Source organism: Lampris incognitus, chromosome 16 (genome assembly GCF_029633865.1).
Source record: "Lampris incognitus isolate fLamInc1 chromosome 16, fLamInc1.hap2, whole genome shotgun sequence".
Taxonomy (NCBI): domain Eukaryota; kingdom Metazoa; phylum Chordata; class Actinopteri; order Lampriformes; family Lampridae; genus Lampris; species Lampris incognitus.
In genome coordinates, this window is record NC_079226.1 from 23,371,360 (window position 1) to 23,388,244 (window position 16,885).

The 16,885-nt window shown below is 46.2% G+C and overlaps 1 protein-coding gene across 1 annotated transcript; it reads right to left on the bottom strand.

Annotated features, from left to right (window-relative positions):
* Nucleotides 1–12,187: 12,187 nt before the first annotated feature.
* sox11a (SRY-box transcription factor 11a) lies at nt 12,188–13,398 on the bottom strand. The gene has a single exon (XM_056296049.1). The coding sequence runs from the start codon at nt 13,265–13,267 to the stop codon at nt 12,188–12,190; it is 1,080 nt and encodes a 359-aa protein (XP_056152024.1). The 5' UTR covers nt 13,268–13,398.
* Between the last annotated feature and the right edge of the window lie 3,487 nt (nt 13,399–16,885).

The window sequence follows — 16,885 nt, forward strand, 5'->3', positions numbered from 1 at the left end:
AATAAAACATACATGCATGTTGTCCGTCAGGAAGCCTTACCTAGGCACACCGGGACAGCAGAGAGACACGAGTGATGTAGTGGGCTCATTTCGTACAGTAAGACACAAACACTGCGGAGGGTTTCTCAGAGGCCCCTCATGACAATCAATACATAAAACAACAGCCAGAAAATGTGTGGCATCAGCATCCGTGCTGCAAAAAACAGAATAACGGGATTGATTTGCCGAAGATTCGCTGGAGCGTTCAGGAGATATTAAACAGTGCCCAGTGTTACCAGCTGCATCACCCGTCAGATCCGTATGAAGTGGTGGACTTGAATGAGCCGGGCTGCATATTGATACAAATGACAGGTAGGAAGGATAGGTCAGCATGAAATGGCAATACCTGAAAATGTAGTCACACTGTACCTGATATATGTGGTCATCTGTGTCAGTGTGTGTGTGCGCGTGTGTGTGTGTGTGTGTGTGCGTGTGTGTGTGTGTGTGTGTGTGTATAAATCAATGGTCATCCCCTGATACAAGATGGCCTCATAAATCATTGTTTGTTGATCACTTGTCAGGAGGCAGGGGCCTTATGGTGTTCTAATTATTCCAACTCACAGCCTCTCCAGATGAATAAGGACAGGAATGCCAAAGCAAATCAAGCCAGCGAACTTTACAGAAATATGGCCATAAAGGTGGTTGGGTTTGGATGAATGGGATGGGGGGGGGGGGGGGGGGTCCGAGGAGGGAAGTTGCAGAAAGGTGGCTGGCTATGTGGGGGTTGGCTGGGTTGGGGTCCGGAGTGCACTGAAGTGAAAAATGTAATGTGTATGTGTGTGTGTGTGTGTGTGTGTGTGTGTGTGTGTGTGTGTGTGTGTGTGTGTGTGTGTGTGTGTGTGTGTGTGTGTGTGTGTGTGTGTGTGTGTGTGTGTTGTGCCAGACATGCAACTCCCATGCACCGAGGGACTCAATCTTGTGACAGGGACAAGACAAGTGCCTGATTAAAACTGTACAGAAAAAACAACCGAATGTGTTACTGTGCATGTTCAATCACGCCGATGTCTTGCATCTTTCTTGAACACACGGTCTGAACAGAGCTTTGATGCCACTCACTGTCATGTCCTCGGTGGGGCTACCTCGCCAGACAGCAAGCCTGAACAGTACACAGTCAGGCCTTGTGGAATAACAGAGAGATTCCTATAATCCCCAGATTGTCAGGACTCCAGAGAGGCTTCGCGGCTCATTATGACCTCTTTGCATTCCAGCAGATATTGCCTTACACATGCAGAGTAAAGAGCAAATATCGGGGATGTATAAAAAAAAAATCCATCAGTTTTTGAGTAGTGAACTGTGCAACAAGGAGTTCTGTCAAATGGTCAGGCTAAGTGCTCGGGGTATAGTATTGGCTTTCAGTGTCATTAACTTTTCAGCAGTAAGCAGGTTTCTGTCGCCACTGACCAAATTGCTTTAAATGCACAGCAATTACACGGTTGAGGCTTGCGCTTAAAGGATGAGGAAAGTATAGTTTCTGTAGTTCGACCCTAATGGGATTATTAGTGAGTTTCTATGAAGAGGGAACTCACTGCGACCAGTAATAGAGGGAGTGGGATTATATTTTCCAGCAGTATAGTGCACCTAACAAGATGGCCCTCATGTTAATTACTGGATTACCCTTTCTAATTAAGGAATCTGTAAAGGGGACTTTAATAATTCATAGAATCACAATGGTACAATTTCTTTCATTATTCTCTCCCTCGTTCTCGCTCGCTCTCCCCCTCCCACCTTTCGAGAAAGTTTTTTTTTTTACTTGTGCAGCTCCCATGCACATGCATGGAGGCAGCAGTGCCTCGTTATTCAAAGTAAAAATGTGTTTGCTGGAGGCTTAAACATGACTTTAGCGTGTTTAAGCCATGTTGAGCATATCAGGGAAACCCTGCGCACTGTTCCCTTTGATATATATTTGCAGCATGAAGTGCGGGTTTGCAAATCAATGAGCAGTCCTCTTTTGATTGCAGTCATGTCCCTCGCCTCACCACTTGCATGGGTAGGATGTGAGCGTCCCACCGGCCACATGCAGGTACTGTGCTGTGAGCTTTGTCGCTCTTGTTTTTATCTAGCCAAGTAAAAGACATTTTTAGTGATGCCACTTCATATTCATTCAGTTACTTGTGCATCTTGCACACAAAACAAAAATATCCTACCTCCATTGCTGCAAAGGGTCCAATTGCTTGGAAGGAAATCAGCCCTGCATGCAACGCAGCAATCGTCCCATCATAGATGGCTATTTATACTCTACATTGTATAGAGACGTGTTGAAGCCTATTAATCCAACTTCTGTTGAATGTTCCCCCTTTTTTCCTCCCCAGTTGTATCTGGCCAATTACCCCACTGTTCCAAACCAGCCCGGTCGCTACTCCACCCCCTCTGCCGATCCAGGGAGGGCTGCAGACTACCACATGCCTCCTCCGATACATGTGGAGTTGCCAGCCACTTCTTTTCACCTGACAGTGAGGAGTTTCACCAGGGGGACGTAGTGCCTGGGAGGATCACGTTATTCTCGCCAGTTCCCCCTCCCCCTCGAACTGACCAGAGGAGGCGCTAGTGCAGCGACCAGGACACATACCTACATTCGGCTTCCCACCCGCAGACACGGCCAATTGTGTCCGTAGGGACGCCCAACCAAGCCAGAGGCAACACGGGGATTCCAGCGGTCCCCGTGTTGGTAGGCAATGGAATAGACTGCCACGCCAACCAGATGCCCTATTAATCCCACCCTTTGAGTGAATTGTTCAACCAAATAAATATGCATAATGAGCAAATTCCAAAAATCCAAAAAATAACTTTTATCATACACAGCTGCTGGGATTTCTGCGTTGATTTAAATATTCGAAGACGCTCTAGCTTTAGACCACATGCTGGCGTGGTTTGCATTTGACAAGAGACTATGTTTGATTTGTTGAAAAAAAAAAGCCTTGTATTTTTAATTTCATTCTGTGTCTGTCATCTAATTTACCTGACGAAATAACTCTGTTCTGAAGGGACCTGGGATTAGCGATGGTTTATTTGATCAGCTCTGATATGAAATTATATGAGGGACAGAAATGTAGGTCATTCAGGACACCATCAAGACAGCACGCAGGCCCGTGTTTGTCTTCTGTGTTTGTAAGGACATTCTCGGCAGCCCACGGGCCTTTGTAATGACCCAGTGACAGCATTTCTCTGCTGGCGGCCAAGGTGCTCAACCAAATGAATAACCGAGACCAGCCAGGAGAGACGCAGAGAGAGAGAGCGAGAGAGAGAGAGAGAGAGAGTGTGTGTGTGTGTGTGTGTGCCGAGAGCTGTTGGAAGGAAGGGGGTGTAACGTTCCAACTCTTCACACATCAAGGCCTCAGTCCCCACTGGCCCCAAACAATCTACAACTACTCAAAACCACCTGCAGAGGCCATGACTACATTTGTGCCAATGGTGCATGCCGTTCCCAAGAGAAGACGCGTTTCTGCTCGGCCTTACTTGTCGCCGGGACCAGGCCACATGTTATCCCATTCTGGTCCTCAAAGCCCACGCCATGATGGGAACTAGGGGAAGCCAATAAAATCATCTTGCAAATGCTGTTAAGGAAGGGATGGGAACTCCCGACTGTGAACCGAACTCCTGGCGATACCAGCAGATTTGCTTGTTTGCTTTTGGGAGATCTTTAAAGTGTAGCCCCTGGTCTGTTATATATGTCATGAATTTAACATTTCTCCAAAACTGATAGATTCACCATGATGCATGTGAATTGTTTGTCAACTCACATATGAATAATTCACGGGAGCCATTTCCTTTTTCCCCCTTTGCATTTCTTCCTTTGCAAGGAGATGCTGGAAACCACATGGGAAGGGCCAAAATGGAAGGGAAGGTGTCTCGGCCCCACTCAGGTCTTGGCACATTTTCATTTTGTCTCTTAATCTCTCAAAATAACATCTGGAGTTATCTCTGCATCAATAGTTGCACAAAGGCCGTTAACATCTACATGCAGTTAATGGACTTGTTGGCAGGAGCTGTCATTTTGGAGATGCAATCCTGAGTGGGCTTACTGGGTCTGAGTATCTCGTTTGCTAATCAGTGAGGTCAAGCATTCATCCGGCATTGTTTGATGTCTACGGTTTGGTAAAATGTGCATTGCTTTAACTGAAGGCCTTCCCTTGACTCGGAGATGATTTGAAAGAGCGGTAATTAGAATGGCACTATACTGTCTGCATGCAATGTGCAACAACTTATACAGAGGATCGTCGCACAAAGCAAGCCTGTTGTGTTTTAGATTTCGCCCGACATTAGTCCTCAAAAGACTGGAGATGCAAGTGAGAACATATATTCTTTTGACTGATAATACTATGTAATCTAACTTAATTCTACAAAAAGGGGAAATTCTAAAATGTTCCAGGAAACTTCCTCAGATCCGCGGCCTTGCGAGCGGCACTTTGAAGTCAAACAGAGGAAAAGCATAAAAAGTCTTAGAATGTTCGATTCTGTTTTTAGCTCCATCCACATTCGCAATCAGTATTAATTCCACATGGGTATATGTTTTTTTTTCTCCACATGGGAACATGGGGGGGGGTGGGGGGGTGGGGGTGGCATCAAAACCCGGGTAGAATAGTGATCATTAGAACTTTAGCCTCCTCCTAAGTAAGCAAGCCATGCTTCCTGTAAAGGGCCCCAGGGGATTCAGTGTGCTAATTATTTACTGAAGCAGCAGAGACTGTCAAATGAGACCCCGTGCCGATTCTAACTGTGGGGGGGGGGGTGCCCTAATGGTGTAACCTGGGTAACATGTAAATAGATGGAAAAGGAGTGGTGACAGACGGAGAGAGACGGAGAAAGAGAGGTGGGACACCGGTATACAATAGTTGCTTTGCAGAGGGCGCTGGAGTTGAGGTTCACTACAGACTACTGCCTATGGAGAGGTGGGGCCACCGTGGAGCACAGCACCACAGTATTAGATTACAGATGCATATGAATGACCAACTGCTGGCTGTCCTCCGTCTTTAGGGGTAAATTGCATGGGCCACTTTTCTGAGACCTGAAGCCTGCCTTACTTAATCTCACAATGAGCAGGTGGGGGGCTCATGAATGTAGGCTGTTATTATGAATAGAGAGAAGAGTTAAGGAAGAGATGAGAAGCTTCCTGTTGCTGAGTATTTTCCTCTAACCGCGTCAAAAGTCATGGGGATCCCGTGTCTGTAAACAATGTATTGGGTGCTGCAGTTTCCGTTATTACAAACTGGATGCTCGGCATGGTGGCCCAGTGGCTAGCACTGTTACCTCACAGCAAGAAGGTCCTGGGTTCGAACCCCAGGCCATCCAGGTTCTTTTGTTCTTTTCTTTTTTTTGGGGGGGGGGGGTTCAGCCTTTTTCTCCCCAATTGTATCCGTCCAATCACCCCACTCTTCTGAGTTGCCCTGGTCACTGCTACACCCCTTCTGCCGATCCGGGGAGGGCTGCAGACTACCGCGAGCATGTGGAGTCACCAGCCGCTTCTTTTTCACCTGACAGTGAGGAGTTTCACCAGGGGGATGTAGTGCGAGGGAGGATCACACTATTCCCCCCAGTTCCCCTCCCCCCTGAACAGGTGCTCCGACCGACCAGAGGAGGCGTTAATGCAGCGACCAGGGCACATACCCACATCCAGCTTCCCACCCACAGACATGGCCAACTGTGTCTGTAGGGGCGACCGACCAAGCTGGAGGCAACACAGGGATTTGAACCGGCGATCCCCATGTTGGTAGGCAATGGAATAGACCGCTATGCTACCCGGACACCCGCCCAAACCCCCAGCACCTTTTCTGTGTGGCATTTGCATATTCTCACCGTGTCTGCGTGGGTTTCCTGCGGGTGCTCCGGTTTCCTCCCACCATCAAAAAGGCATGCATGTTCGGGGTAATACTCCTGCCTGTGTCCCTGAGCAAGGCAATGGAAAGAAGAACTGGAGTTGGTCCCCGGGCGCTGCAGCGGCCCACTGCTCCAACACAATAAGATGGGTTAAATGCAGAGAACACATTTCATTGTAACTGTACAATGACAACATAAAGTGGCTTCCTTCTTCTTTTCTTCTTGTATTTCACTGATATTACAGAGGAGGGCTAGTATTGGCTCTATCATTTACTCCATGTCAGTTAGCTTTTTGCAGGTCTTATCCAACCAGTTCGAAACCACAGTGAGAAGGCCACAAACACAAATAAACACACACACACACACACACACACACACACACACACACACACACACACACACAATCCCCTACACCGAAAACGGGGGAGGGGGCTGTGCCGCTGTCTTAAATCCATGCATCTGGGCAGGAGGCCAATCAGACCTTCCTCAGCAGATAAACACATGCGAGAAGAGAGTTCTGAGCTCTAATAATACACTAATATCCCATTCCATTTGATTAGAGGGCAACAACATTATCTGTCCAACAACCGAGTATAAACACATATAGAGCACTGAATTATCTAAAGCAATAAACCACAACACGAAATATATATAACTTAATAAAAACGCACCCTAATCTGGATTAAAAAATGATTTCAACTCAGCAGTAACACCCCGCATACATTATGACCCAGACATTGGACTAATATTGTGGATTTATGCCCTTTTAATGAAGATTAAGTGCACACAGCTTATTGGGAAGTGCAAAGAGCTGCTGGGGCCTCCATAATACTTTAAGATAAATATCTAGCACAGACTCACCAAATAAATTCAAAAAAGGTTACACAAAACCCCAAACTGGACCACAATCAGGCCAACCAAGTTACGTGATTGCTTTCCAAACAGAGCTGGATTACATCATAAGTTAGATGTAATGATGCTGAGTGCTTTATTTGGGGTTGTATACTCATTTCAACAGTTTTCTCTCCCACATCGATGCAGTTGTCGCACAACAAACTTCCACATAGCGCATACCTAGTGCTAGGAAAAAAAAGAGGCATCTAGGAGACTTAATACAATTAGTATAATGTCCAGTGCCGAGGTGAAAAGAGAAGGCAGGTGGGCATGTGATTTCCTGTCCTTTCAATTGATAATTCACATGACTGATGCATGACCCCCCCAGCCCTCCACTGAAAGAAAAAAAAAAACTGACCTTCTCCCCAATGAGATCCTACCACCTGTCAGAGCAGATTCTGCTGGGGGTGATTGAACTGTTTGTTTTTGTGTCTGGGAGACAATAGCACCGCAAGCTTAAACCGCTCGCGACGACCTGCTGTGTCCGCTCTCTCCACGGCAGCACCCCGGAACTTGTGCTGAAGCTTCTCCACCTTCCCTGAGCGATGGAACAAAACAAAACAAAAAAACACCGTAATGGAGTTGTGAGTGAATGATAAGCTGCAGGAGGAGACATGGTTGGTCACTTGCTGGTCACTGCAAATACACATACATCATCAGTGACTCCGCCTGTGTGTTTTTTTTCTCTCCTCATTCAGGCCACATCAAGTTAAATTCGAGCCTAACCCCAGTCTATATAAAGAGTGCTGTTTCTACCCCTCCCTCTCCTCCTTCTCTCTCTCTCTCTCTCTCTCTCTCTCTCTCTCTCTCTCTCTCTCTCTCTCTCTCTCTCTCTCTCTCTCTTTATGCCCCAGCGTCTCTCTTGCTCCAGCTCTTCCTGTGTGCATGTGTGTGGCTGTGCGTGCATGCACGTGTGCGTATCTGCCAGAGTGCTAAAACACCATGAGGGAATTGGGCCTCTGCCACCCCTGTCTCGCAAATGTGAAGGGATAGCAAATATCACCGCAGCAGATGGGACCAATGCTCCCTCTCTCCTCCCTCCCATACACAAGGAGGGGGAAGCAAATGGCTGGCCATCAACAGCAGCAGGAGTAGCCCCAGGCCAAGACCGGAGCAGAGGACACTGAAACTGGACTGTTGCTCGTGTCGGCAATTTTACAGACAAATTCTTAGCGACTATCAGCGAGGGAGCAGCAGATCATTATGGAGGAGTGCATAATAAAATCCTCGCCCAAATAAATCTTGGTCTGTAGGTCAATCTGTATTTTAACATCCCAAATATGCTATGAATCATGTTTTCTGGTTCGCTTTCATCAGTGTGGTGATCGTACAGCGAGAGCTCCCCGTCACACTCGCTGTAAAAGAACCAACTGCTGTTATGTCATTTCAATACACTGTCACACTGCTTGCAGGATCTGGCAGTGTCTAACAGCATGACATGCTTGTAAAACAGGGAAAAGAGGAGAGCATCTAGGCCTGAAGGGGTGTTGCCAAGATCCCCATCGGAGACAGCAGAGCTGGAGAAGATAGAAATCCTGCCCACTCACCAATTAGCACACGGTAAATAGGTTTATATTTAGGGCAAACAGCTTTGTTTTTTGCTATTTTGAAACCTTGCACATGGATTGCATGCATTAGTATTCCCATAGCAATATTAAGACACCCTCCCACCGGGAGGACAGGGGCACATGTGAATCAACGATGACACAACACGGGATCTTACTGCGCAGTGGCATAGGCTAAGCAATGACGTAATGCCACTAAGCTAGGTGACAGTCTGTAAATAACAAGCCATATCATTACTGCAGTCGACATCAGGGGACTATGATAGAGACCAGCCACCATGGGATTTAACCTCAAAAGGCCGAGACACCAGTGACATTTCTTAGACTGCCCAGTTTAGCTAACTTGCAAATCAGAAGATCAACCTCCAAGCCACTGTTCTGTGGCAGGAGCCTTTGAAAAGGTGTCACGAACAGCATTCGGCCGTGACATCCACGGTTATATGAATGATTTAAATGCTCAAGGGGGTGGAAATTACTTTCTTTTGTCGCCACAATATCCCCAGGATGGATTCCTGGGAGGATGGTATCTCATTCAGTGTCTCCTGAGCATTCGAGATTTCCATTTATTTATTTAAGGAGGAAACAGAGGGAAATTTCAACGGGTCACTAATTTCATTTCAACATGTACCAATGGCATTAGCTCTGAGCAGATATTTCAGAGGAACACAAAATCAATGTTGAGATTCTATTGGGAATAGCCCAGGAACCCATTAGTAACTTTGACCAATAGGTCAGGTAAAGTAATAGCTGGATAAATGTTTTATTACAGATTCGCAAACTGACTTAATGGGAGGGCTAGAACCTGAGCAGCCATGCATGGAAAATATTCATCATTAGTTTCTATTGCTATAATGAACATAAATCTCTCATTGGCTGGGGCTTCGGCTTCTTTATGTGATCTGTTATAAGTGGGCTACCACTAACCAGGCCTCAGAGGAGACAAAAGACAGCACCCATGACCCTCCAGAGGTGTAGCAGAGGCCATCCAACACCTTAAAAAAATGTAACCGGTGTAAATCGATAATTTTGCAGATTATGCATTGTTTTTTCAGACTAATTATATTCTATATGACACCATAGGGTAATGTACATAGCCTATAGTATATATTCTGTTCTCTCTTCAATTGGTTTGTTATCTCAGTGCCATTTATCACTGCACTAACATGTACGGCTTCTGTTTGTTCTTGTAACAGGGGAAACGTAATCGAAGCAGAGTCTGAGCCATAACATCATCCAACCTGTCCAGGAGCGTCTGTCTGCCTTCCAGCCAAAGCAAACAGGAATAGCATCCAGCCCCAGTGACCCTGAAAATGAATGAGTGGGTAAATAAAATGCATGGCTGGGTAGCTGTTGGTGTATGCAAGGCATACATAATTTTGCTTATTGCCATGCTCTGATTACTTCTAAGAAACACACTTTAAATGATCTCCACTTCCAAAAGCATTTTTGTCACATGAATCTTATTATGCCCCCCCCTGTCCATTTATCATGCACAGACACTTCTTTGGTCCCCAGTTTGAGCTATCTCACCCCCCCCACACACACACACACACACGCGCGTATTATTGACATTATGAGAGATTGATGGACGTTGGCCATTAAGCGCCATAAAATTCAACTTTGCTCATTTAAACCAAAACAATAAACTTCATGGGCCTGAAATAAGCTCGGTAAATAACGGGATAGCGGCTCCGGGGGTTTAATACCAGACAGTTGTCGCCCCTCCGTTCATCTCCTCATAACACTGAGCGGAACGCTGCTTTTTCTTTTCTGAATGGACGCCAGCGCCGCCGCTGACTGGACGAGCAGCCCGCACGCGCTCCAAGGGACGGCTCCGTCTCCAAGCGACCACACGATCCCCTCCAATCAGTGCTCAGCGCCAGCAAGCGGGCGATTCAATTTCTTAAAGGCGCAGCGTCCGTTTGGAGGAAGAGGGGAAGCGGGAGATGTCAAAAGGACAGGTAATTAAAATAAATGCATTTCTCTTTTACAAACAACTGAACAGTAACACAGTTCAACACCGCAGTTCAAAAGTTTTTTTGTTTTTTGTTTTATTAAATGTGAATTCACATGTTAGTTTGAGCCCATCCACTTCAGAGTAATCAGCCTCCCAACGACATAGGCATCATTCTTTGATCACATCCTTTTTCAAACCCAACACATAACAGATTTGTGTACATATATTCACAAACTGAAAGGACAGTTGATGGTGGTAGGTACTTATTTATTAAAAGATGAGTCGAAGACAGATTCACACTTGGAATGTGAGGTAACTACTGCCCAGAACTTCCAACAAATGTCTCGGCATATAATTAGGTCATATTCCAAAACCTTTAATCCAAACAGACTTCATATGTAGGACCCACATAAAAATAAACAATATCTGCTTTTTTTTTAAGTGCAAGAAATAAAAATACAGGTTTATGGTTAATGTTTTAAAAAAAGAAGGCAGTCTTCAGTCTTAAAATAAAGTTTCATTTCATGAAACAGGACTATGGAATGTTCTTTTTTTTGCTTGCTTGTCAGACTTATGCTAGCCCATCGTGTCAGACTATGCCCTATTGCAGAACCTTTTTTTCCCAATTTTGAAACCAGAATTTGAAAAAAAAAACGTGACAAATATACCCAACATCCAATCTAGTGAGTCAAATAACATTCAAATTGGGATATTTATCTCTTTCCACGTTATGCATCACACCATGAGGCCATATCTAATTGTTTTGTATCAGTTCCAGCTGATTTGTTTATTTCCAGCCTAGACAGGCTGCAGCATCATAACAGGTAATGATGTTGACAGTGCACAAGTCTGTTTCTCCATCACTTGCTACAAATGTTGATGGTCTGTATCTTAAGAGTATATATTGCACAAAAAAATGAGAGGGGGGAAAAAACAGTATGTGCCATAAAAAATACCAAAAAATCCAGTTTCACACCTGCGATTGGGACCCATCCACATATCACGAGTATGATATACATAAACTCCTAACTTTACTATATTACAGTACATATACAATCTTGAAACTAGTTCCAGCTCTGAGGTATGTGTTCCCCATGATGCCATTGTATCGTCTACAAATACTCAACAAATCTGCTCTACAACTGTACAAAACCTAGTTTAAAATCACAAGGCATTTTTGATGCAAGTTTTAATTTAACTTAATCCTTAAAACCAGGACTCCCTTGCATGCTAAAAACAAATGATAAAGGGAAGAAGTGCCTGAAACTCACTGAAAGCCCAGTAAGAACATTCCCTTTGTAACTGTACAAAAATATGCCTGAAAATATCTTACTTTTTCTTTTAAAAAGATGAGGTCTGTTATGTATCAAAATGTTCCCTCCACACCTGTATTCTGGAGAGGTTTAGGCTGCTTAATTTTTCAAACCAGGAGGTAAACGGAATCAGTTACAAAAAGAAAAAAAAGAAAAAGAAAATAAAAAAACAAACATTTGCGGCATTTAGAAATTACACAAACCGTTGTAAGGTAACATCCTGAACATTGTCAGTTCACAGATTTGCTTTTTGAGTCAGTCCACAGTCCGTTTTCAGCTCCCTGCAGTTTTTAAGAGGATAAGATGCATAGAAGTTCACAGATTTTCCCTTTGTGGTCCATTTAAACTCAACAGTAATTGTAGACCTACAGAAAAAATCCATAAAACCCTGTCATGCTGCCAGAAAAACGTCTGCAGACTTTTTTTTGTTTTTTTTTTGTTGTTTTTTTTGCTACCAGCTTCATAAGCATCTCATTCCTCAAACCTCACCTCGCCTCCCCCCCCCCCCAGACCCTTACAAACCACAGGAGGCAGGGCTAGGAACAACTTGAACAGGACATATAATTTAATTTTTTCCTTCTCTGTTATTACTAGAGGATCTTTTCAATTTAGTAAGTGAACACCAAGTCAGAAAAGTTCGCCTCCAACCAGTCTCCCGCTATCATTTCACTGAGCTCTGGTGTGCAATAGTCTGGAAATTCAAAGTGAGAGCCCAGACTGCCCTCACTGAAAGAGTCCAAGTCCTTATCCACAAGAGAGAGGGAGAGATTTCCTGAATTTGGGTTGCCCAGCTCCGCACCTTGAGCGTTGGGGGCGAAATTTAAGCTAAAGTCAAAAAGCAAATCGTCCGCATCCTCGCTGGAGCTGGAAGACGTGGAGACTGACCTAGAAGATGCTGGTGAAACGGAAGCAGGGTACATTGTGCTCTGCTTGGTAATGTTTTTGAAATTATAAAAGAGTCTGTTGTTCGGCGCCGCGCTCCGCACCTCTTCGTACATGCTCGTGCCCTCGGACTCGGCCGAGGAGCTCAAAGTGGGACTCGCCGGAACTTTCGCCACGTTATACGGCCGCACGCGCTCCTCGTCCTCCTGCTTAATCCTCATCCGATAGTCCTCCTCGTACTCGTCGTCGTCGTCGTCGTCGGTGAGTTCACTTTTGACAGTCTTGGTAACTTTCAGGCTCGGAAACACGCAGTCCTCCGCGTAGCCGTGCGACGACTTGGAGCCGCTCTTGTTCTTGATCTTGGAGCACTTCTTGCTGGGAGTCTTTGCCATTTTGCCGCATTTCTCCGGAGACGGCGCTGATGATTTCGTACTGTCGAGCTTTGGTTTTTTCTTGGGTCTGTACTTGTAGTCGGGGTAGTCTGCCATGTGTTTTAGCCGCAGCCTCTCGGCTTCTCTGATAAACGGGATCTTCTCGCTGTCCTTCAGCATCTTCCACCGCTTCCCCAGGCGTTTGGAAATCTCCGCGTTGTGCATGTCCGGTGACTGCTCCATGATTTTTCTTCTCTCGATCTTAGACCAAACCATAAATGCGTTCATAGGTCGCTTGATGTGACCGGTTGCCGTCTTGCACCAGTCCGGGTTTATCGGTACGGGGCTGCACGCCATAAATTCACTCTCCTCCGAGTCTGTAGCCTCCCTGGACATGCTCCCGTCCGTCTCGCTGTTGTCTGTGTGCTGCACCATGGTCCCGTTTCAACTTCTCGTCTCGTTGTCTCGTCGTCTCTCCTTTTTCCGGACGCTGCAGTGTCTAACAGCCCACACTGCCAAGACGCTCAGCTCCCCTTTTTCCGCCGGGTTGATCGCGTTCTCTGCTGTATATGTGTATCAGGCTCTGCACTCTTTCCCAGAGTTACAAACTGCCCTCTTAACTAGTTATCAGCTTTTTCATGCCCATTACGTCACCGAGAGTCGCCCAATCACGTCGCTTCCACTCCGCCCAGCAGACTCCGGTACAGACTCTCTTAACCCTTTATTCCTCCCTGCGAAGCCCTTATTGGAGGTGGGATTTGTGATACACAGTGTCTGGACCCACGCTGAGCGAGACAGGCATATTAAACACACAGTTAGCACTCTGAGCTCCTGAGATCAACATCATGCACCCAAGTGCACATATGGCAGAACTATAGCAGCTTATCCCCGTTTTTAGGAGTGAGGCAGAGAAGAGATTAGAATAGCTGTCCTCGGCCAGGCAACGACCCCTTTGCAGATGCGCCTGGAGAAAAGATATAGGCAATGTGGTTGTTCTCTCTCTTTTTTTTTTTGCTCTCCTAAATTGGATACTGAAGGTGGCGCTTGGACACTGTTGCAGTCGGCGCGACATGCCGTCTGGAGGCTGGTGCGCCCGCCCGTCTCCCCGCCTGCCTGCCTGCCTGCTCGCTGTATATGGACTCATGTTGCCTTAGACAAGAGCTCAGCACTACCATTAAGTCTAGTGTATGTGTAGCCTATTGCGTTTCATAGCCATCCCGTAACAGCCAAAAGTTACCACATCACGGCTTTTCGGTGCACCCCTTCCTCTCCCATTGACTGAAAATGGAGTCAAAACCAATTATGAGTTCATTGCGTTATGAACAAGACTTCCCAAAATGAGACAAAGCGTTGATTTTTTTTTTAATGCTACGTTTTGATATATTACCCAAAATCCATGTTCATCCAGATTTTCTCACTTTTTTGGGGGGTGGTGGGGGTTGAAACCATGCGGGCAAATACTGTAAGCAAGCACGTAAACATGCAATGAATTTCAGACCCGTCTGGAATGAGGCGCATGCGGTAGGCTGCACAGCAGAGCAATCCTCCCAACACGCAGGCAAGCAGTCACAGCCTCTCCGAGGGCAGCCAGCAGCCTTCGGCTATGTCGCCTTGAGCCCAGCCCATGCAGGCGGACTGGGACGGAGGGCTCCCTGCTGAGTGTGCTGTGTCAAGAGGCAGTATAGCAGCTAGCTGGCGTCTCCAGCACCCCGCCTCACCCCCACCACCATCTTGGCTCTGGGTGGCAGCCAGCAGGGCTGGAGGGAGGCTGGGGCGATAAGGCGTCCTGCTTTTTTTCCCCTCTCCTCTCCGTCCCCTAGAGGGCAATCACTTACCCTTTTGAAACCCTCCCCCACCCAGCCGGCGCGTTTCCCCCCAGCCGGGGCTTATGAGGCGTCTTCGATATAGAGACGGCCAGAGAGAGAGAGGGAGAGAGAGAGAGAGAGAGGACGAGGAGAAGGGAGAGAGAAAGGAGAGAGGCCATTTGATAGACTGAGATGTTTTTTCCCCTTGCATACCTTACAGAGCAGAGAAGCAAGCTCTCTCTCTCTCTCTCTCTCTCTCTCTCTCTCTCTCTCTCTCTCTCTCTCTCTCTCTCTCTCTCAGACAGAGATAGAGCTGAAATGCTTTATCATGGCCGCCCTGCATGCTGATTAAGCCTTATCAGATATATGTGCCAGTGCAGGAGTCTCAGGAGGCTGGTGCATGCACATGCATGTTTGACTGCCGATGTTGTTTTTTGTCCTGATGGTTTCAATTGAACTGCAGCATTTGAACCGCTGATCAGCAGGGACGTAAGGTGGAGCATGAAATGATATGACAGTATGTGTGGATGAAATGAAATGATAGCATGTTGTCATATATTCAAGTCAAATGCATTTGTATTGTGTCGGCTTGGATTTCAAAGAAACTACCCATTCAGTTACAGGGTAATAACTTGACACCCTAATGTTCAACAGCGGAGGCCTGCGCGAAATTTGGTCGGTTTTTATTTCATTATTTTCTGTACAGTGGGACTTAATATGCTTACTGTAATTAAATAATATTGACATGTTTTTTTTCTAGGTGAAGCTGTCCATAAGCGTGGTGCTTGCTTGCACATTGTTGTTCCCTTGTCTGATTGGGGACTATGCCTCAAATCTAATACTGCTTCCATGGCAGAGACTTAATTTCCTTTGCCCATAAGTCCATATTTTACCCCTGCCTGCTCCAGCCAGCCCTAGCTCTTTATGTGATGGTTTCATGCGGGACGTGAATCACAGAACTGCTTAATGATGAGCATGTAGGGCGACTGTCCTGCTCATTAGCATGGCTCATTATTGGCTGTGAATGAGGTGCTGGTGTCAGCCTATCCAAGAGCCCTGCATGAGTCATCTTAGGGAGGGTCTCGGCGCCATGCCTGCCTCACACAGATACACACCAGGAATACCGCCCCTCACAACCCTTTCAACCACTGGGACTGTAATTAGTGGGAGTGAAGAGGAAGCGAGAGTGTGGGATATTGATACATGTTGTGTTTTCATTTAATTTTCACTCCAGAGGTGCAAAATGTTTAACGGGGCGAAAATCCAGAGAGCCGCGTTACCACCATGCGATTTCTAATACCCCGTGACTTCAGATACCCTGAAGTCAGACGTTTTAATGCTTATTTGCCTTTTTGTGTGTGTGTGTGTGTGTGTGTGTGTGTAGACTCGGGGGAAGAGGATATTTTATTCTAGAGCAATGGAGTGTTGAATGAAGTGATGGTTTTCATGTAAGAACACTGAAAGCGGGTTTTCGGGAGAAACAATTCCCTTTGCATTGCTTATCTAAAAGCCCCCCAAAGCAGCTGCTGTGCTCACAAAGGGCCAGTGAAGCGTTAGATCAATACTAACCCCGGCTAGAGGCTATCTGATGCTCAAAATGCATGGATCCATCTTCTCTGCATAGCCCTGAGACAGGTGTGGACTTCTGGTAGCTGCTATCTGATGGCTTCACAATAGGTAGAGGGGTAGGGGGGATTTAAGAGCGGGGAGGGGAGTTGTTTGGTAGCGCATACAAACGCAAATTAACTTTTCAGTTGACGGACACATTCTTTAATATCCTATGTTCTGGGGTCACGACCGTTTATTACCTTAAAATGGACTGGATTTTTTTTCCTTTTTTTTTGTAGCCCATATAGTGGAGTCACTTAATGGTATTCTGGAGGTATGTGCAGAATTTGGTGTTTGCAGTCCCAGCAGCTTGCAAGTAGTGTTAGGTAAGCCGTCCACCCCTGCCTCTCTCTCTCTTCTCCATAGGCACTCCTCTCCATAGTCGAGGCTGGAGGTGAAACCTGATGCCCAAGCTTGTGAATACAAAGATTTATAGTATGCACGTTAGTTGGAAGTTACTATGGCCCATTTAGCTGTCTCAAGTGGTGAGATGATACTAAAACAAGCCGTGCCAGCTGCCCAGTATTTATTTCGCTGCCTGCGTGACGCTGTGGTCTCACTGCCCAGCGAGAGAACAGCCTTTCTCTTCCAAGATGAGAGGAACCCTGACAATGCAGAGGAGGATCTCACAGCAGTTCGG